Source organism: Balaenoptera acutorostrata, chromosome 1, assembly GCF_949987535.1.
Source record: "Balaenoptera acutorostrata chromosome 1, mBalAcu1.1, whole genome shotgun sequence".
In the NCBI taxonomy this organism is placed as follows: domain Eukaryota; kingdom Metazoa; phylum Chordata; class Mammalia; order Artiodactyla; family Balaenopteridae; genus Balaenoptera; species Balaenoptera acutorostrata.
Genome location: NC_080064.1, coordinates 35,280,981 through 35,302,193, shown reverse-complemented (window position 1 = coordinate 35,302,193; position 21,213 = coordinate 35,280,981). Strand labels below are relative to the sequence as shown.

The window sequence follows — 21,213 nt, the reverse complement described above, 5'->3', positions numbered from 1 at the left end:
CCTCCTGGGCGTGCGCTGCTGGGTTTGGGAGGCGGGGCTTCACTCGGGGCGGGGCTTCACTCCGGGGCGGGGATTCCCGGGGGTGGGACTCGGTCCTCCCTGGCCTCCCTGGCCGGTAACCAGCGGTCCCGTTAGGTCTGAGCGGCTATGGCGGCGCACTCGTTGAGGCTGCTGACCACATTGCTGGCGGTTGCCACCGCTGCCTGCCGGGCCGAGGCGGAGTCCGAGGCGGAATGGGACATGACGGCGCCTGATCTGCTCTTCGCGGAGGGGGCCGCGGCCTATGCTCGCGGTGACTGGGCCGGGGTGGTTCTGAGCATGGAGCGGGCGTTGCGCTCGCGGGCCGCCCTGCGCGCCCTTCGCCTGCGCTGCCGCACCGGGTGTGCCGCCGACCTCCCATGGGAGCTGGACCCGGACTCGCCCCCCAGCCTGGCGCAGGCCTCGGGCGCCGCCGCCCTGCACGACCTACGCTTTTTCGGGGGCTTGCTGCGCCGCGCCGCTTGCCTGCGCCGCTGCCTCGGGCCGTCGGCCACCCACCCTCTCAGCGAGGAGCTGGAGTTGGAGTTCAGCAAGCGGAGCCCCTACAACTACCTACAGGTCGCCTACTTCAAGGTGCAGATCTGCCTGGGCCCCGGGGCGGCCGGGATCCTTCTGGGTGTGGTTGGCCCGGGGGAACTTGGGGGGCCAGGGAAGTGCTCGCGGAGAGGGAAAGTGGCGTCTTGGCCAGGGAGCTCTTCCCGGATCCAGGGAGAGCAGAGACCCTGCCGGGAGACCAGCCTCGCCGGTTCGCATAGGCAGATGGTGACCCCAAAGATCCAGCCGGGGTTAAGGCACAGACCAAGCAAAACTTGGTCTTGTGTTCCCCGAGAGGCCTCTTAGAGGGAACTACAGCGGCAGCTTGGGTCTCTGATCCTAATTTTGTTGTAAGTGACCGAGTGAGAAGCTAGGACCTTTCTACAGTATCTTCCTTCCTGTTCGCTTTTCAGTGATGCTTTTCCTGCTGCCCGAGTGCAGCAGCTTTCTTTCAGGACATGAGGTTGCCACGTCGCCAGTAGAGGCTGTCTGGCCCCTCCCTGTAAGGGACCCTCTGGCTGGTCGGTCAGGTTTCCAAAGAAAATGAGTATTTTTAGGAATTCCAGAGTGCCTTAAGTCCAAGTGTATACATAGATTTGGAGTGCTTCTGATTTATGATGATAATGAGAGCCAACACATACTTTCAGGCTATTAAGTACTTTGCGTTTATTAATTCATTTGCTCAGATCCTGGCACTATCCTGTAAAGTAACTGCTGTTATTAGCCCATTTTGTTGGGGAAAAAAGGAAAAAGGAGGGACTTCCCTGGTGGTGCAATGGTTAAGAATCTGCCTGCCAAGGTAGGGGACATGGGTTCGTTCCCTGGTCCTGGAAGATCCCACATGCCGCGGAGCAACTAAGCCCGTGCACCACAACTACTGAACCTGCATGCCACAACTACTGAAACCCACGCGCCTAGAGCCCATGCTCTGCAACAAGAGAAGCCACCGCAATGAGAAGCCTGTGCACCGCAACAAACAGTAGACCCCGCTAGCCGCAACTAGAGAAAGCCCGTGCGCAGCAAAGAAGACCCAACGCAGACAAAAAATAATTAATTAATTAATTAATTATTTTAAAAAAAGGAAGAAGGAGCTGTGCCGGGTATCTATTATATCCATAGTTTAACAGACCTTCAATTCAACCTGAAGAGAGACTTAGAAAATCTTGGGGACCTCAGATTTTCACCTTTCCACAGGCATTATGCTTACACAGTTCTGGTCCATTCCTCCTAGTTTCCCAGAAGTGTGCTGGACTTGAAAACAAAATAACTGGGCTATGTCTTTGGTCATGTCACTTAACAGCACTTTTTAAAATTCTTTGACAAACATTTATTGAATACTTACTACATCCCAGTTCTTGTACAGGTAATTAAAATGCTTGACTTTATATTTTTTTGTGTTACCTTGCTTTGCTGTTAAGAGTCACTTTAGTAGTAAGGGCTACTAAAAGGGTATGTACATCCAGCTGTGGGAATACAAAGGAGGAGGAATCTAGCTTTGTGTCAGAGAAGTTAGACTTGAAAGAAGAGGTGACATTTGAAGCTGATCCCAAATATTGTTAGAGGAGAGGAAGGATGACCATTCACGATAGAGTGGGGCCAGACTGGGAAGAGAATTCTGCAGGCTTCAAGGAGCCATCATCAGAACTGGGTTGTAGAATGCTAATTCTGGAAGCCATGTGACGTAGGCCTTGGGAGAAGGAGAAAGTGGTGGCAGGGTGAACCATTAGGAGATGACTGCAGTTGTCCACATAAGAGAAAGAAATGAGGTGCATCGTGCTTAGTGGGTAAAGAAGGTCTGGGGATGGGGTGAGGGGTGTGGAGATGGAGGAGAACAGAGAAAGGCAAGAGCAGTGCTGAAAGATATGGGAGAGAGAATCAATCCGTAAAAGGGACAGACTTGAGAGAATTTCTAATTTTATAATTAAGGCAACTGAGGTACAGAGATGGGGATTGTTGACAGTGGGTCACCTAGCTATTTGGGGGTCACAGCCAGGGCTGACTTCTTGTTTAGTGTGCATTTACTAGTACTGATGATCAGAAAAGAAAAAATATTTTTCTTAGCATATTACTAACGTGCTAGGATTTAAATTTATTGAGCTAACATTTATTAAGCACTTAATATGTGCCCAGCACCATGTGTTAGAAGCTGAATATATATCCTCTCATTTAACTTTCCCAGCAATCCTGTGAGGTAGCGAGTACTATCTCCAGATGACCGATTAGAGAACTGAGTTTAGAGAGTAAACTTTAACTTGCCTAAAGCCTCAACAAGTGAATAATTAAACCTACCTTTGTCACCAGTCTGACACCACAACCCATGTACTTAATCATTAGATCATCAGTGATTTTTTTTTTCCAGGTAAAAATCATGTTTCCCTTTTAATTGACACCGTTTCCTCTCTCGGGTGCTACTTTGATAATGATTAGGTCCCCACCTCTCAAGAACATTGCATCTGAACAGGCTGAGACAGAGCCAGTGTGAACACAGACCCCAAACCAGGGCTTTTGGAATAACAAGAACAGAAAAAAACAGCCTTTCTCTTCACTTACAAAGGGAGTCACTCAGAGGGTCCAAAGCCCTGTTTTCCAAATATAGAAAACCTGGAGCTCAATGCAAACTGGAAACCAAAATATATCAGAAATGAAGCATAGTGCTTCGTCAAATACTCAAGGGCTGATCATCCTGCCCCTTCTACAAGGAACGGCCCCACTCCAGCATTTTTAAAGGAAAGTGTTTTGTTTCTATTTCACTTTCCAACTGGGTGTAAAATCTACTAAAAGGGATACAAGGAATCAGAATAAATCAGCTCGCTCACAAGAGACACTCTCAGATAATGATTTTTGGTTGCTGAGATTATTCAGCACGTTATTTCAAAGTGGCAAAATTCAGGACAATCTGAGAAGAGAATTCAGAAGTGGCAGCTACATTCGCTGTTAGGTTCATGTGCGATACACATACATACAACCCATTTTTCAGTGTATATGTCAAGGGGCCAAGACCCCTGATCAGCACAATACATTATTTTGTACATTACATGCACAGAACAACAGAGGGAGAGACACTTTCTTGGAGAGGTTCATACGCTCTGAAGGAGGCTGGAGCCCAGCACCCCAGGCCTTCATTAGCTGGATCCCTCCTCTTCTTTGGTCGCGGTGACCTCAGAAGCAGCCGATTCCTCTAATCGATCTGCTGGCTTCTCCTCCTCCTCCTCCTCCTCCTCCTCCTCCTCCTCCTGGGGATAGAGGTACGGGTACTTCTGCATGCACTCCTGCATGGCCTGGAACTGGTCTACACAGTCCAACCCCTTGACATCATCTGTGCTGCAGTGGAAGCAGGAAAAGGCCGCCTTGAACTGTTCCCCACGCGGGCCGCTGGCCGTGCCCCCAAGGCACAGCCAGTTCCAGCTGATGTCTCCATTGGGCAGGATCCATCAGTGCTCCTCTTACGGACCATTGGGGTCGTTGGCCACCAGCTCCGCGTTGCTTGGAGTTTCATGGTCTTCTTTGGTCACAAATACGATTCGATCCTTCCCTTCCTGCCGGCAGTAGGCCACAGTGCAGCCCAGCACTCCGACCTCGCGGCAATTGTGGCGGTGGCCTCATGCCATGACCTCTCCGCTGCCAAGCAGGCGGCTTGAAGACCCACACGGACCCGCCTAGTGATTTATTTTGGATTCTGCATATGAAGCTGTGTAATTTTGATATGCTGGAGTCCATTGCTATGGGCATGATTGTGACCTGTAGCACATTTCCCCCCTCAGATTTCTGTATAGCCACTTGTTTTAACCTCATGAGCCCTGGGCTTTGAAAAGTCAGAAGATGCCATGTCTGGATTTTGTATAGGATCTTAAGACTTTTCAGCCACCCACCTTTTCCTTGAATGTGTCAAAAACACGTATGCAGGGGGGAAAAAAAAAAAAAAAAATATATATATATATATATATATATATATATATATATATATTTTTTTTTTTTTTTCCCCCCTAAGCAACTTCTCCAGCATGGTCTAATTGTTAACTGCTGTTTCTCTCCTACCCCTTAATCCTTGACTCCTTAGACTTTCTTCAGCTTAGTCGCCACATCTGAATTTCGAGAGTATATTATTTAGGCAGTCAGTCTTCCATAGCATTCCCCCTACAATACCACCTTTGTTTTAGAATAGAATGTTTACACTTCTGAAGCATTGCCTCCTGTAATTTGAGGAATCCCTAATGCTGATTTGGGAAATAGCTGAAAACCTGCCCAGGGCCCCGTGCTTCTGATCTCTGGTATGTAGTTCCTGCAATAGGTGTGTTTTCTGGGCTTGGCAGGGGCCGAGGCACAGAGTGGAAGGCTCAGGAAGGCGGGGATTTCCTGTTTACTGTGAACTGCACATGTGGACACAAACCATCAAGGTTTGGCTGTGACAACCATGTTCTTGTTCTTCACCCGTAGATAAACAAGTTGGAGAAAGCCGTAGCAGCAGCTCATACCTTCTTCGTGGGCAATCCTGAGCACATGGAGATGCGTCAGAACCTGGACTATTACCAAACCATGTCTGGGGTGAAGAAAGCCGACTTCAAGGATCTTGAGGCCAAACCCCATATGGTGAAAACAAAAAACAAACAAAAAACGCTATCCCTTTCTCTCGCTCTTTCTTTTTATTTTAGTGACGTTCACTAGGGTTGCTTTCTTTTTTTTTTTTTTTTTTTTTTTTTTAAATTTTTTTTTTTTTTTTAATTGTATAGCTACTTTATTTATTTATTTATTTATTTTTGGCTGTGTTGGGTCTTCGGTTTGTGCGAGGGCTTTCTCTAGTTGCGGCAAGTGGGGGCCACCCTTCATCGCGGTGCGGGGACCGCTCTTCATCGCGGTGCGCGGGCCTTTCACTATCGCGGCCCCTCCCGTTGCGGGGCACAGGCTCCAGACGCGCAGGCTCAGTAGTTGTGGCTCACGGGCCCAGCTGCTCCGTGGCATGTGGGATCTTCCCAGACCAGGGCTCGAACCCGTGTCCCCTGCATTAGCAGGCAGATTCTCAACCACTGCGCCACCAGGGAAGCCCCAGGGTTGCTTTCTGATTACAGAAGTAATGTATGTTCATTGTACAACATTAGAAAAATGCAAATACGTAAAAAACAGAAAGTAATCATCTATAATAGTGCCACCTTCAGAAAACCAGTAGTTGATATTTTGGCCTATTTTTTAAGTCTTGAGTATTTCTAATTTTTAAACCTAATTTGGCGTCATATTGTGTATGTATTTTTCATCATCTCTTTAGAACTAACATTATATGATGCGTCTTTTCTCATGTCTTCAAATTTTCTTTGAAAACACAGTTTTTAGTGGCTGCACGACAATCCGTCTTATGCACACATCGTATTCGTTTACTTGTCAAATTTTTTTGGTCATGTAGGTTTTTGCTTTTCACTACAGTGAGTGGTACAGTATTCCTCAATGTTCTTATTTATTTAGCAGGAAAAGTCTGTGTCCCATAGGAGGTATTGTCTATGATGACATAGCATTTAAAAAAAATATTTATTTATTTATTTGGCTGCGCCGGGTCTTAGTTGTGGCCTGTGGGGAATCTTCGTTGCAGCACACGGGATCTTTAGTTGCCACAGGTGGGATCTAGTTCCCTGACCAGGGATCGAACCTGGGCCCCCTGCATTGGGAGCACAGAGTCTTAGCCACTGGACCACCAGGGAAGTCCCGATATAGCATTTTCATAAAGGGCTTATGTTGTAGTTTAGAAATAGGCATATTAGAAACAACATCAAAATGACTTTTAGGGCTTCCCTGGTGGCGCAGTGGTTAAGAATCTGCCTGTCAATGCAGGGGACACGGGTTCGAGCCCTGGTCTGGGAAGATCCCACATGCCGCGGAGCAACTAAGCCCGTGAGCCACAACTACTGAGCCTGCGCGTCTGGAGCCTTGCTCCACAACAAGAGAGGCCACGATAGTGAGAGGCCTGCGCACCGCAATGAAGAGTGGCCCCCACTTGCCTCAACTAGAGAAAGCCCTCGCACAGAAACGAAGACCCAACACAGCCAAAAATAAATAAATAAATTAATTAATTTAAAAAAAAAAATGACTTTTAAAAGTAAACTGTGTACATCTAGTACATTATACAACTCTACACAGTTTGGGTTTTTTTCTTTTTTTTTCTTTTTTAGTGATTCTGTGACAAATGAAAATGGTTATTGTCCGCAAGAAGGGAGCCGTGTCCCACAGAGAGCAGAAGCAAAGTCCATAATCAGCTGCAGCAGCCCAAATCACTCCTTACTGCTAGAAAGATTGCTTTCATCACCTCAAACCACATTCTGATAGCTAAGAGTTAAATGTTTTTTTATTAAATTTTTATTTTGAAAACTTTCAGCCCTAAAAAAAAAGTGCAAGAAAATGACAGTGAATTCCCATATATCTTCCAAGTAGATTGAGTTAAATGTTTTCAAATTTCAAAAGAAAGTCAGATGTAAAGACTGACCAAGTAAAGACCGTTTCCAGCAGGCTTTCTTTGTGTAGCAGGCACCCTTTGCATCCGTAACCTGAGAGGGCCACGGGGATGCCCGTGGAGGTGGCCGTGGGCAAGGAGGGAGGGCTGTCCGCAGCCTGCCCTGCATCTGAGTACCCCTTCCTCCCAGTAGCACGAGTTTCGGCTGGGAGTGCACCTCTACTCCGAGGAGCAGCTGCAGGAAGCCGCGCCCCACCTGGAGACGGCGCTGCGGGAGTACTTCGTGGCCGACGAGGAGTGCCGTGCCCTCTGTGAAGGGCCCTATGACTACGATGGCTACAACTACCTGGAGTACAACGCTGACCTCCTCCAGGCCATCACAGGTGCGGGGCCCAAACCCAGCCCTCGGCCAGGCCTCTGGGTTCTGAGGGCGACAGTGTGATTTCTGCAGACACAGCATCTTCAGCCTCATTCCTGAATCTCTTAAATCTGGGAATCTGACTGAAAATTGCTTCCACTTGAATTTGTTCATCTTAAGCAGCATTTGAATCCTGGAAATTGACCTTATGGTTCTTCCCCCTCCTCGATTCCTTTCAGACCATTACATCCAGGTCCTCAGCTGTAAGCAGAACTGTGTCACGGAGCTTGCTTCCCACCCAAGTCGAGAGAAGCCCTTTGAAGACTTCCTCCCATCGCATTATAATTATCTGCAGTTTGCCTACTATAACAGTAAGGCCTCCTTTCTCTTTCTCAGCTGCTTTGCGCTAAGCCAAAAGCAAGGAAGGCAGGGATGATGGCCACTGTGCTTCTTCAGGCTGTTTGGTTTCTCTCTGCGGCTCTGGCAGGCACCATGCCAGGTGATCCCTGAATACCTTGTTACAAGCCACCTCCCAAGAAGCAGTACCAGCAGCCTGAAAAGCTGGGGGAGGGAGACTCTAGGACCTCACCCTCTGGTCCCCTCTGTAACATTTATAATCTCATTTTGCACCTGAGTTAAGTTATAGTAAAGGCAAGGGTGTGCTTCCATTTAAACCAGCTCACAGGGCATTTCCCCCCCCCTTCTCCCTCATGTAGCACTGATGCTCTGGGGTGAGGTGAGGGGGCTGTCAGTATCCAGAAAAGCAACAAGTCAGCGGGTCTTTACTGAGTCCCCACTGTGTGCTAAGCATTACAGCATATTCAAGAATATACACTTTTATGGTTGAGGAGACCAACACATATCAACAAGAACTCTGCCAAAGAGACAATCTGCTACTGTAATCTTCCCTTCTCTTCTGAAAATCCATAGGGAAAAAAAAGTAGGAAGACAGGGGAATATTCCTGAAATTGGTCTAATGATTGGGAGTATTAGGGCCAATGTTTGAATTACTTGCAGGCACTGAGCACCTTAAAAATCAATCGTATATTCTGTAATTTATTCTGTAATTTCTCCCGCCAAATCAGGCAGTCGTGTTATGTAGCTGGTGCCACCTTGCCACGTCATCATCGCCTCGAGCTGTGCTGAGACTGAACACGAGGCGGTTCACGGTACCCAGGATTCGACGCTTTCTTCTCAGCCATTTTTTCCCCTTTGCAGTTGGGAATTACACCCAGGCCATTGAATGTGCCAAGACCTATCTCCTCTTCTTCCCCAATGATGAGGTGATGAGCCAGAATCTGGCCTACTATACAGCCATGCTTGGAGAAGAACAAGCCAGATCCATCGGCCCCCGTGAGGTGAGAGACTTGCATTACTTTGGGTGGCTGCCAGCTGAACCCAGACCAGAAAGCAGAGAGTGGGGTAGAGGAGGAGCCGGGGCTGCTCGGGCAGGGTGGGGGCAGGTTGCCTGGGTGGGTGTGAGTGCACAGAAAGGGGGGAATAAGCCAGAACCTTAATTAGCACGATCTGGGCCCAGAAGTCTGTTCTCCGAGTCGGCAAGGAAAAGCAGAACTGCAAAGCAGCCATGTTCTTTCCCTTTTTCAGCACCTCCACTTTGAGACTTGATTTGGCCAAGATTTATCGTTTTCTACTTCATGCTAAAATTTTTTTTCACTCACCTCTTTTCTGCCTCCATTTTCTTCCCCGCCCCCGCTTCTTTCTGCCATTGTTCGATCTCTCCCTATTTCAGCATTATGCCCATCTCACTCCAAAACAAGGAAAAAAATCTATGTAATAGAAAGACTAAAACGAAATGCACTGAAGTGAAAGCAGGCCCACGCCTGCACTGCCGGGGGGACTGCACTTTGTGCTGTTCATTTAACAATGGCTATTTCTGGAATTACGGGTGATTTTTGTGTTTTGCTCCTTTATATTTTCTAAATTCCCTGCGGTGAACGGGTATCATCTTTGTATTAAAAACATGAAAAGTTCTCTGTTTTTAACTTAGTGAAGTTCAATACTGTGAACCTCGATATTTGTACATATGCCTCGCACAGGCCCTAGATCCTCTCCTTCTTGAGCCCAGAACAATGAGGTGGATTTGAAGTCACTAATCTGGACTCAAGTCCTGGCTCCTCCACTTACTAACCATGTGATTTTTGACACATCATGTGGAATCTTAGGCATGCTGCACTGCCCTTCTGAGTCTCATTTTCTCCTTCTGTAAAATAGGATTATGGTTCTTGCTCTGTCTTCAACACAGGACGAGTGTGAGGGTCAAATGAGATAGTGAGCCGACAGGTGGTGTACAAAGTGTTGTGTGGACAGGTGGCATCACAGAGGTCTTGCTGACGGTACCCAAGTAGCAGGCGGCGGGTTTTCTTACCTCCAACTTCAGCCACCTCCTGAGATGGGGTGGCTTGTCACTGTGACCCTCAATCACTTGTGTCCTGCTGGCCTCTCCAAAACCCAATCTTACAGTCTGTAAAAATAGCTGTAACTTTGGATCAGTTTTTCCTTTTGTCAAAGAAAAAAAAAAAGATACATAGCTACAGTTACTCTAGAGGCCCCTCAGTTGTGTGTGCAACAAGTCTGTTGGACACATGTAGGGGAGCAGGCACACCCCTGGGCTGTTGGTAGGGCTGCAAACTGTACTGTTCATTCACCCAGCGATCTGACTGCCGGGGATTCACCCTTGGCTGTACTACACAAGCGTGCAAAGGTAAATGTGCACAGGTGTGCATCGGAAGTCCGCCGCTAAAAGCAAAAAACTGGAAACAAGCTCAATGCTATCAATTTGGGGAACTGGTTAAATAAAATACGGCACGTTCATTCAATGATGTACAAGATAACCATTATGTTGCTTGAGTAGATTCCTACGCACCAATATGAAATTGCCTCCATGATGTAATTTTAGGTAAAGAGAAAGAAGACATAGAACTGTAGTGGTATTCTATTTACTTTTTTTGGTAATGCATATATATTTTTAAGTTTTTTAACTTTCTGCACAGATTGGTAAGAAACTGTTCATCAGGATTAACCCCCACACCCCTAGGCATGGGCCTGTGGGTCAGGGGCTGGGCGGGGGAGAACTGAACATTTCTATTTATGTCTGTCGATACTCGGGGGGTTTCTTTTAGCTACATTTGTACTACTTTCATGTCTTTTTGAATGCCATCTAAAACCGCCTTGGAAAGGTGTACAATCCAAGATTTGTAAAATGCTGCGGTGAATATCATAGTAGAGGGGTCAGCGAGCTAGAGTGGGAGCACGGAGGAAAAGTAAGCAACTGGCGGGTCCGGGAAGGCTTCACAAGAGGCAGTGGTGTTGACAATTGGTTTTAAAAGCCTTCAGTAGGTGAACGAGTCAGAGAAGGGCCTTTTAGATGGAGAACAGCATATGCAAACTACCTGGACAACAGTCCCATGTGAAGGGAAGATGGCGCTGGGGAGTTGCAGGCAATGAGGCCCGGGAGGGTCAGATTTTTGAGGGGTCTTGAGCGCCTCTCCAGGACCTTGGAGCCTACTGTGTGCAGCAGGCAGTGGTGAGCCCTCAAAGGGTTTGAAGCAGCCTGACGAGATGTGATGGGGCAGGGCTCAGAATGGGAGGTGCCGGAGGCCGTCACGGTGCAGAGAGAGCTGCTGAGGCCTGAGTGAGGCGGGGGGCTGGAGGAGGGGAGCTGACCAGGTGGAGGGGAGAGGTGGAACTGGCGGTGGGGCAGGGGGTTCGTGCCTCCCTCCTCTCCATGTCTAATTAGGCACCCCATTCCCAGCCTGGGAGACACGTGCACGGCGCTGGCCCCGGGGCACACGGGTGGCAGGATACCGCCCTCACGGCCTCCTGCCCTGCCCGCACTCCAGCCCAGGGTGGCTCATTTTTCCTCTGTTCACTGGGAGAAGCAGGTGGATGATGCGGCAGTAACAGACCTCCCATTCTGGTTGTTGTGGCGCTTCCTGTGGAAAATAAGCACCCTTCAAATGTGTGTGGCATTTTATAGTTTACAAAAATTTTTCATAGCTTTTCTTTCATTTGATTCTCATAACAACCCAGTGAGGTGGGGTCACCAACCTACCCTGAAGTTAAAAACCAAGGTTCTTCCTTCTTGGATCTGCAATCCTGAGAGTCTCTAATAGAAATAACGCTCCTCTTGCCACCCCCTCCCATATGGAGACTGGTGACCTTGTCGGTGTCCTCTTTGGCCGCTAGATGGTGGCCGTCTGGATTTGAGATGGCGCCTCTCCTAGTCTCTTTGCTTGGTTAAGACCCCTCCCCCTGACCCTTTATGGTCATATTAGTGAGTCTGGGGCAGAAAGGGAAAATAAGTGGTCAGTCTACCATTTCTAACTAGAACTGCCCTTCTGGACAGAAGGTAACTAACATCTGTTGAGCCCTGTCCCAGGCCAAGCACTGAGCTAGGTGGTTTCTACCCATCATCACATTTAATCATCACAGGCACCCTGTGAGGTGGGCGCTATTCTTGCCATTTTCGAGATGAGGACATTTAGGCTCCAGGAAGTGAGTTAACTTGCACAGCAGCCTATGGCTGCCCACGGTGGCCGGAATCTCTGTTCCCCTGCTTTATCCCAGTGCCGGCACAGTTCTGACACATAGCTGATACTCAGTAAATCAGTGTTGAATGAGTAACTGGTAGAAGTGGGACTTGCTTCCCGGCAGGCTCATAGAGCAGTTGGAGAGGGTTAAAGGAGATAACACATACCTAGCTTGGTGTCCAGCACTAGGTGAGGGAGGCCAGTTATTTAAACTCCTTAGGAGAAAATTTCCATCTTCTTCTTGGGTAAATATAATAGGTGATATAGGCCTCATTGACACCTTTAAAGTTTTCCTTATTGCCCTCATCTTTTATTTCAACTGATGATGTCTTCTTTTTCTTTTCCTTCCTTCTTCTGCTGCTGGGAGACTAGCAGGGCACCTAGGGAAAGATGTGACCCCAGAAGGTACTTAGTTTCCCTGCCCTGGGTGAGCCCTACCACTGAGCACATGTGGGAATGGCCGGATGCTGGACCCAGCTGCTCCTGCACTGGCCCAACTCCCGGGAGGGATACTGTCCACTCCAAGTCTGAGGGGAGGCAGATGGCATAGGAAAAAGCACGTGGGCTTTAGGATTGGAGAGACCCAGGCTTGGATGTAGGTCCCTGCTCTACCATCTCCTATAGTGTCACCTCAAACAAGTTGCATATCCCCTCTGTACCTCGGTGTCTTCGTCTGTAAAATGAGGATAATCTTATCAACCTCAAAAATGGCTGTAAAGATTAAATGAATAACGCAGGAGTCACCTAACGCCTAGGTTTTTCTTCCCCTGCGTGTTGAACTCCTGCAGAAGTCAAGAAGGAATTTTTCTTTCTTAAAGAGTATTTCCTGAGAATCCTCAGGTTTTCTGTCTCAGAGATTAACGGCAGGGAAAGGAAGGGGGGCTGCTTTCCCTATAAGGGAAGGCTGGCTGTGCCACCCTCAGAGGGGCTGCTTGTGTCAGGCAAGAGGAACCCTTGAGCACAGACGTGAGACTTGTCCCAAACGGGGGGACACTAGTGATAGTGGGAGAGGAAGCCTTGGGTCGCACTGGGGGCAACAGTATGGAACACAGGGGCGGGGGGTGCGGGCTAGAGCCAGCGTCAGGGCTGAGTACCAGGGCGTCCCTCCCACTGCGTTTCCTCAGAGTGCCCAGGAGTACCACCAGCGAAGCCTGCTGGAGAAAGAACTGCTGTTCTTCGCTTATGATGTTTTCGGAATTCCCTTTGTTGACCCGGTGAGCCAGGGTGCAGGGAGCCGGAGTGGGGAGTGGGGCGGGGATGCAAGGGATGGGCTGAGCTGTACACCGTGTGCCTCTGGGGAGAGGGCCGTTCGGGGGTTGAGCCAAACAGGAGATCTGCGTGGACGAGAGACGGGAGATTCTGGGCAGCCAAGTACAGGTGACTCAGTTCCAGAGACCTCTCACTTTATCTCCTGAAAGGAGGCCGGTGAGAAGGTGGATTCCCTGTAGGCCCTAGTATGTGCATCGAGACCTGGAAGATTCAGCAGGTCACCCGACACTGTTCATTTTTTCCTGCTCTGCTTTTAGGATTCATGGACTCCAGAAGAGGTGATTCCCAAGAGACTGCAAGAGAAACAGAAGTGAGGGCCTTGAAGAGACTGCATGATTGGATCGGTGTGATGAAGCACTTGAGGCTTCCTGAGCCCAGGCAGAGGCAGATGTGAACTCCTGGCAAGGGGTGGGCAGGTCCAGTCTGGGAAGCTGGGGTGGGAGCCTGGGCTGGCCCTGGAATATAGCCCTCAGACTGGCTGTGCTCACAGGTCAGAACGGGAAACAGCCGCCCGCATCTCCCAGGAGATCGGAAACCTGATGAAGGAGATTGAGACCCTCGTGGAAGAGAAGACCAAGGAGTCAATGGACGTGAGCAGGCTGACCCGGGAAGGTGAGAGGACGAGCGTGGGGCCACCTCGGCTGTCATGGGGGCAGCAAGGCTGGTGGTCCCCATGTCAGCTGGGCAGCTCCCCTTAGAGAGCAGCCTCAGGATCCGAGCTGGCACGGGTCAGGGCTCACCCCCGCCGTGGCCCTTCTTCACTCACCCACGGGACTTCCACCTGCAAAGAGCACTGAGAATTGGCCTTTGTTTAAGAAGTAAGGCTCCTGAGTCACAGTGACGCTAGTTTAGTTTGCTTCAGTAAGTATTTGTAGGAGAAAACTTGTCCTCTCTCCTTACCCCCAAACTGTTTTCTCCCAGCTGCCATCATTTGTCCTGTTACCAAGCCTCAAAATCTTCAGGTCTCCTTTGGTCCCCCCTTGCCCATCCCCTCCAGTCCTCCGGGGGGGCCTGCCAATTAGGACTCTGCTCTCTTTCTCTCTCCCCAACCCTTTTCTTGTCCCATGGCCTCAGGCGTGCATCAGGCCCCCAGCCCCTCCTCTCTGCACTCATCTTTTCTCCTCCAATCTGTCCTTGCCCCTTCCCACCTGGGGGCTAGACCAGTCTTCCAAACACAGGGACTCTGATGCCGTCCTCCCTGCCTGCCCCTTTAACCGTATGTTCTACCATTCCCCATTTATACCTTCTCTTCGTCCTTGAGCCTCTCTCTGCTCACAAGTCTTTGTTCAGGCCTATGCCTCCACCTATACACTTCCCATCATCTCTCCCCGTGAGGCGTCTCAGATCCACCCTACAGAGCCTTTCTTAAACTCCAGGCCGGTTGGGATCCCCACCCCCATGTCTGTTGAACTTCCAAGGCACTTTGTACTTTCACAAGGTCTGCCTTGTGTTGGTCATTTGTGTAATTGTTGGAACAGGTGCTGTCTTCAGGTGTTAATCCCTTGCCTTTTCTAGCACAGTGCTTGGCACACGCTGAGGCCTCAGTAAATAATAGATGGAGTCGAATTGGGTCTCTGGTATGTCCCCATCACAGAGAGACACCAGGAGAAATAGAAGAGAGAAAGGCTGGCCTTTACTCTACAGTTGCTTCAATTAACAAGTGCTTAATTTAATGAGATTAGCATGTTAAAGAATTTGTCCAGCATTCCTTTGTTTTCAGAGAGCTTTCACCCTGTTATTTCTCTTGATTCTCATAATTGCCTGGGAAGTGGGTTGGGCAGATTGTAAGATCCTCATTTTAAATAGATGATGATATGATGGTAGCTAAACTTTTAAGCATTTACTAGGTGCCAAGTATCGTGCTAAACTTTTAAGTTGTCATATTGTTCTTTACATCAAACTTACGAGGTAGATGCTGTTTTACAGATGAGATAAGGCTCAGGGAGGTTAAGTAACTTGCCAAGGTCACACAGCTAGTAAGTGGAGGATCCAGGAGTCAAACCCAGTTCTTTCTGGTCCTGAACTCATGTTTTAGGAATGTCTTTATGATGTTTCCTCAACAATGCGTGAAAGCCCAGGAGCCAACAGCTGTGGACCAGGACTTGGATCTCCTGCCCTTCAGCTCTAAGTTTCATCCTCTGGACCACCCTACCTTTGGAAGCGACCAAACGGGAGGTTTCTCTGGTGAACAGGAAACAACTGGAATTTCTCTTCCTTTCAGCAAGGCAATATCTGATGGAGAGTGTCTGGACAGAACTACTGCTGGATTTAGCCGGTGTTATTGCTTTGCAGGTGGCCCCCTGCTTTATGACGGTATCAGACTCACCATGACCTCCAAAGTCTTGAACGGTTCCCAGCGGGTGGTGATGGATGGTGTCATCTCTGACGATGAGTGCCGGGAGCTGCAGAGACTGACCAATGTGAGGGAACCCGGTGACCATACCATCTCCCTAAGGGCCCAGCCTCCCCCGACTAGGTGCCTCTTAGGTGCTGAACGATTGCCTGCCCCTTGCTGCGGGCAGTCGACCACCTCTTCTTGGGCCCTCAGCTGCCTGGCTAACTCCACCTGTTTTTGGGGCCTCGTAGGCAGCAGCAACTTTAGGAGATGGCTACCGGGGTCAGACCTCCCCACACACTCCCAGCGAAAAGTTCTATGGCGTCACTGTCTTCAAGGCCCTCAAGGTAGGGTCAGTACTGTGTTCTAGAGTGTGGAGAAGGGGGAGGGGGACGCGCAGGCTCTGGGGAGGAGTTGGAGATGGTGGTAGGAAAGGTAAAAGTGTCTGCCTGTCAGCGTCCCAGCTGCCACGGAGGCAGGATAAACCATGCTGGGTGAGCTTGACTTTTGAACCATGGCTATTAGTGTAATAACAATGAGGCAAGCAAGCAAGACTGATACCCCAAGCTTGAGAGCGCTTTCTGAAGAACCGCTGTACTTCTGAGCAGGTTACTCATAAAGAGAAGTGTGAAGGGGAGGGGAGGGGGCGATGGCAGAGAGTCGTGTACGGGAAGCAGAGGGGCTGGTCCTTGGTGGGCACGAGGAATGGGGCCTGGCGCCCCTGTGGTCTCTGTTGGTCCGCAGAGGAGCGTGCAGCGTAGCTGACCACTGGTCTCCTCGGCAGCTGGGACAGGAAGGGAAGGTTCCTCTGCAGAGCGCTCACCTGTACTACAACGTGACGGAGAAGGTGCGGCGTGTCATGGCGTCCTACTTCCGCCTGGACAGCCCCCTCTACTTCTCCTACTCCCACCTGGTGTGCCGCACCGCGATCGAAGGTGGGCCTCCCTCAACCCACAGCCCCCGTGCAGCACACGCTGCCCACCCAGGCACCAGCTGGATGCGGAGGACACGGAGAAGAGCAGGATATGGTCCCTTTCATCCTGCTGGGGAACCAACGTAAACCAGTGCAATGAGTGCAGCAGAGGAAGTTCGAGTCAGTCTCCCCGGGGAGTCAGGAGGGCTTCCCAGAGGAGGTGATGAGAGCTGCGCAGGATGAATAGGAGCTGTGGAGTAGACGGGGCAGCGGGAGGACGTTCGAGCCGGAGGGAGCAGCATGAGGAAAGGAGTGGAGGCATCGAGCAACCGGCAGCTGGGGGGGACTAAGAAAGTGGCCGTTTCTGGAGCGTAAGGTCAAGGGGGGGACGGGGGGCAGCCACGTAAGACTGGTGAGGTCCTCAGAAGCCAAATTACGGAGCGCTGCATTCAAGATTATTTTGCATCCTGTAAGTCAATGGTTCTCAGCGCTGGTATTGGGCATACAGGTGTCCTTAGGTGAATGACGATCTGCGTTGCAAGTTCTCTGTCACTAATCATTAAATACCAAATTTCTGAGAGAACTACTTATTTTACAAGATAGGGCAGGCTGGAGGTTGTTCATCGTTCACTCTCCCTCTGTCACATTCCCTTTTGCATTCCCTAGGAGGGGTGAGGCAGGGCCAGTGTCCAGGAACCGCGCGTGATCCACAGCCGGGTCTGTCATGCCAGAGCCTTCAGCGGCCCCTGGTGCCGATATGACCCTGATGGGCAGCAGAGATTAGAGGACTTTACTCTCCCTCAGAAAGTTTGGAATTCTATCAAAATCTGGGCACACCCAGGGAATGTGCCAGACTCGCAACTGTGTGTGTCCCGTCCTCCAGGTGGGGGCCCTGGGGCCTGGGCAGCGGGAAGCCAGGAAGCCAGGAAGAGTCGGCAGGCAGTGAAGGGCTGGGTGAGGCCTTGTTTTTACTCACCAAGGTTAAGGGTTTAAGGTTAGTCTTGCTGCTATGTGTCTAAAGACTTGGAGTACGTGGATCAAACCAGAGGAAGGGAAGCTGGTCGGCAGTGACCCCCTCCCCTCGCATGCCAGCAGGAGAGCTGCAGTGTCCCCGGAGGTGGCCCGGAGGTGCCCCAGTGCTAACGTGTGTTTCCTTGGCCGCAGAGGCACAGGCTGAGAGGAAGGACGGGAGCCACCCCGTCCACGTGGACAACTGCATCCTGAACGCCGAGGCCCTCGTGTGCGTCAAGGAGCCCCCCGCCTACACCTTCCGGGACTACAGGTGCCAGCTCTGCTCTGACGCCCCCAGGGCCCTGTGCCCTGCCCCCTCCCCCGACACATGCATGTTTGGGACCGGCTCTTCCCAGCGTCCAGGACCCTCCGGATTGGGAGTCAGATAAAACTGGAATCATTACAGTGCAGTGTGAGAGTAGGACAGGGAAAGGTAGACTTGGTACAGAAGCACCCCAGAGAAGGGCATGGCGGATTCTCAGGGGCGAGGGTAGGGAGGCGGGAAGGTCAGGAGTCGTGTTCGTGAGGCTTCAGAGAAGGCCCCCCTCCTGCTGCTGGTTGGGAGCACTTGGAGATAAAGGCACTGGAGCCGTGGGTGTCTGAGGGGCGGGAAGAGGAAGTCGGTGTCGAGGTGCTCTCTGCCTTTCCCAGTGCCATTCTTTACCTGAACGCAGACTTCGACGGAGGAAACTTTTATTTCACTGAACTAGATGCCAAGACCGTGACGGTGAGTGCGCCCTTGTCCCCATCCCTGGGAGGGGAGACAAAACCTCAAGGTGCAGTGGGCAGAATGGCCAGCTGGTCTTCCTGGTGGCCAGCACTCCCATTCCCAAACCAGGGGGCCTCTGACCAGTCACCTGTTCTCTTTAGCTCTGGTCTTTGGGAAGCCAGGCAGAGGGGCCATCCCCTCCTGGACCTGAATGACCCCGTGTCCCTTCTGAAGGCAGGTTATGGTCTCTGTCCTGTGTACCCCCCTCGTCGTCCCCTTTAGGCAGAGGTGCAGCCCCAGTGCGGAAGGGCCGTGGGATTCTCTTCGGGCACGGAAAACCCTCACGGAGTGAAGGCTGTCACCAGAGGGCAGCGCTGTGCCATCGCCCTGTGGTTCACTTTGGATGCTCGACACAGCGAGCGGGTGAGAGCAGGTGGCGCTGCTGTGACCTGTTCCTGGCAGGGCCCTTGTTCTGCTTCCGCCTTCCCCAGTCCCACTGCCGATGCTTAGACGTGGAGGAAGCCCTGGGCTTGGGAGTCCATAGAGACTCCTCGCTTCGGCACTGTGTCACCGTGTTCCCCGGCTCTTCTTCCTTCCTTGGGAATGGGGCTCCAGGTGGGGGGCAGGGGGGACAATAAGGGGAGTGATCCTGGTTCTTGGTCCCTCGCTGGGTACCACCTCTGCTGCCTCTGCCCAAAGAGTAGGACCTGCTGGGATTAGGATGAGCTCAGAGGCCACTGGAGAAGAGCCTTCTTGTTCTCCAGGATGTAGCACCTGAGAGATGGTGAGTGCCTGGTCCAGAGGCCTCTCTGAACAGCCGGGGGTTTGTCCTTGCAGGACAGGGTGCAGGCGGATGACCTGGTGAAGATGCTCTTTAGCCCAGAAGAGACGGACCTCCCCCAAGAGCAGCCCCAAGAAGCCCAGGAGGGCCCCCCCGAGCCTGTACAGGGGTCTGTCTCCAGCAGTGAGTCAGGGCACAAGGATGAGCTCTGACAGCTCACGTGTGGACGGTGATCACCCACGTGAGGAACTCCGTCCTGCACCCTGGACTGGCCAGCCTCGGGTGAGGAGCAGTGGGGAGCTTAGGTCTGCCCCCCGCTGAGGGGACTCTGCTCATAGCCGTCCACATGGTGCTGCCGCTCTTGGAGTGGACGTAGCAGGACGGCCCTCTCCCCCTGGGCCTGACCAAGGGCTCAGGACGCAGGCCCAGAGCCACTCCGGGGGCCTGCACAGGCAGCCACGTGACAGCAATACAGTATTTAAGTGCCTGTGTAGACCACCAAAGAATAAATGATTCGTGATTTTTTTTACTCGGTGGTTTGTTCAGAGTGGAAATATGCCCATCGGTGCCAGGGGTCTCACTTGATAAAAATTGCTCTGGGCAGGATGCAGTGGCAGGCATGGTGTGAAGAGGCCTAGCTCTGTACCCGGCTCGGCCACTTCCTGTGCAGTCTCAGGCCAGACCCTTAACCTCAGGGACCTCAGGGTTGTCATATGTATAACGGGGACCATAATCGCTGCTCTGCCCACCTCTGGGCAGTTGTGGGGCCCACATGCGACGCCGATGTGACAGCATTTTGTAAACTGGAACGCTCTGGGTGGAAGGCAGGGATTATTACTAATCCTTCTCTGGCAGCTAGCAGCGGTCAGCAGTGCTCTGGCATGTTGCCCCCGTGTCGGCCACATGCATCCTGCTCTGATGTCTGGCCTCAGGGTCCTCATACCTCAGGGCCTCCATATGCAGGACAACACTCACCTCTAGGAGACGGAGTAAGAGCAGACCTGGAGATTCAGCTCCTCGGGCCGCAAGCCCATCTCCCTCCTGGGCTTGAGGTGCAGTGGGGTCGTGAGTTGGGAACCTGCACCCTGAGAGCCCATTTATTCAATCAACCAGTGTTTATTTATTGAGCACCAGCTAAGTGCTGGTGCTGGGAATATGGTGTCAAACCAAACAAGCCCCAGTCCTCATAGAGCTTCTATTTTAGTAAGGGAGACAGGTAACAAACACATAAACGTGTGTGTGTGTAATCCTTTGAGGTAGAAAAGAAGGCAGGTCAGGCCCTGAGGAGAAGGCAACAGCAAGGAGGCCGATGTGCCGACACAGGGCAGCCAGCGAGGTCAGGGTCCCTGGGGCCTGGTCGGCCACTGAGAGCACCTGGGCTTTGACCCAGTGGGACAGGAGCCCTTGGAGGGTTTTGAGCAGGGGGGTGAGAGCATCTGACTTACATTTGAAAGGCCTCATACATTTGAAAGTCCTCAGTGAAGAATGTAAGTGGAGAATGGGCTACAAGGGCAAGAACGGAGACAAGGAGAGCAGAACGGAGGCTGCTGCAAAGACCCCGGGTGGAGAGAGAGGTGTTGTGGATCGGGTGTTGCCAGCGAAGGCAGCGAAAAGGTCAGGTTCTGGATCTCGTTAAAGTAGAGCTGACAGGAGTTGCTGATCAGTTGGATGGTATGAGGAGGAGCAACAAGAAGGATTCGGCCTAGGAAATTCCCTGGCGGTCCGGTGGTTGGGACTCCACGCTTCCACTGCAGGGGGCACAGGTTCGATCCCTTCTTGGGGAACTACGATCCTGCATGCCAAGGGGCACGGCCAAAAATAAAAATAAAAAAATAAAAAAAAAGAAGGATTCAGCCCAAGCAGTTGGGGAAGTGGAGCCGCCCTCTCCCACGACAGGGCCGACTGCAGGTGAGATGGTTATGGGGCGTGGAAAGCAGGAGTCCGGTTTTGCATGTGTTATGCTCAAGTTCGAGGAGCCTGTGAGACAAAAGGTTTCTGAGTTCAGGGAGAGGTGGAGGTAGGAGCCAGAACTTTGGGGGTCCCCATCAGCCTTTGAGGGGTGTTCAAAGCCGGGAGACTAAGGTCAGTGTAGACAGAGGAAGAGTCAGAAGACTGGGCCGGGCTGCAGGCAACTGGGGCTCCAGAGGCAGTGGGGTCCAACAGAGGACACGAGGACCAGCCGTGAGCAGGGGAACCAAGAGGCCTAGTCCTGGAAGCCAGTGAGAGTGTTTCAGGAAGGAGGGGCTGAGCAGCGGTGTCTAATGCTGCTGAGAGGTTGAGCACG

The 21,213-nt window shown here is 51.2% G+C and overlaps 2 protein-coding genes across 2 annotated transcripts; one reads left to right on the top strand and one right to left on the bottom strand.

Moving 5' to 3' along the window:
* The first annotated feature begins 68 nt into the window (after positions 1 to 68).
* Positions 69 to 19,458, top strand: P3H1 (prolyl 3-hydroxylase 1). The gene is made up of 15 exons (XM_007164646.2): positions 69 to 612; positions 5,008 to 5,160; positions 7,197 to 7,386; positions 7,601 to 7,732; positions 8,580 to 8,719; positions 13,036 to 13,125; positions 13,438 to 13,490; positions 13,671 to 13,792; positions 15,473 to 15,600; positions 15,767 to 15,862; positions 16,300 to 16,450; positions 17,593 to 17,710; positions 18,091 to 18,166; positions 18,431 to 18,571; positions 18,986 to 19,458. Exons 1-15 carry the CDS (start codon positions 148 to 150, stop codon positions 19,139 to 19,141), a joined length of 2,211 nt encoding a protein of 736 aa, XP_007164708.1. The 5' UTR covers positions 69 to 147; the 3' UTR covers positions 19,142 to 19,458.
* LOC103018958 (mitochondrial intermembrane space import and assembly protein 40-like) lies at positions 3,696 to 4,399 on the bottom strand. The gene is given in 2 exon segments (XM_057552889.1): positions 3,696 to 4,148; positions 4,361 to 4,399. Coding segments are annotated over 2 exon segments (492 nt in total).
* Positions 19,459 to 21,213: the final 1,755 nt, after the last annotated feature.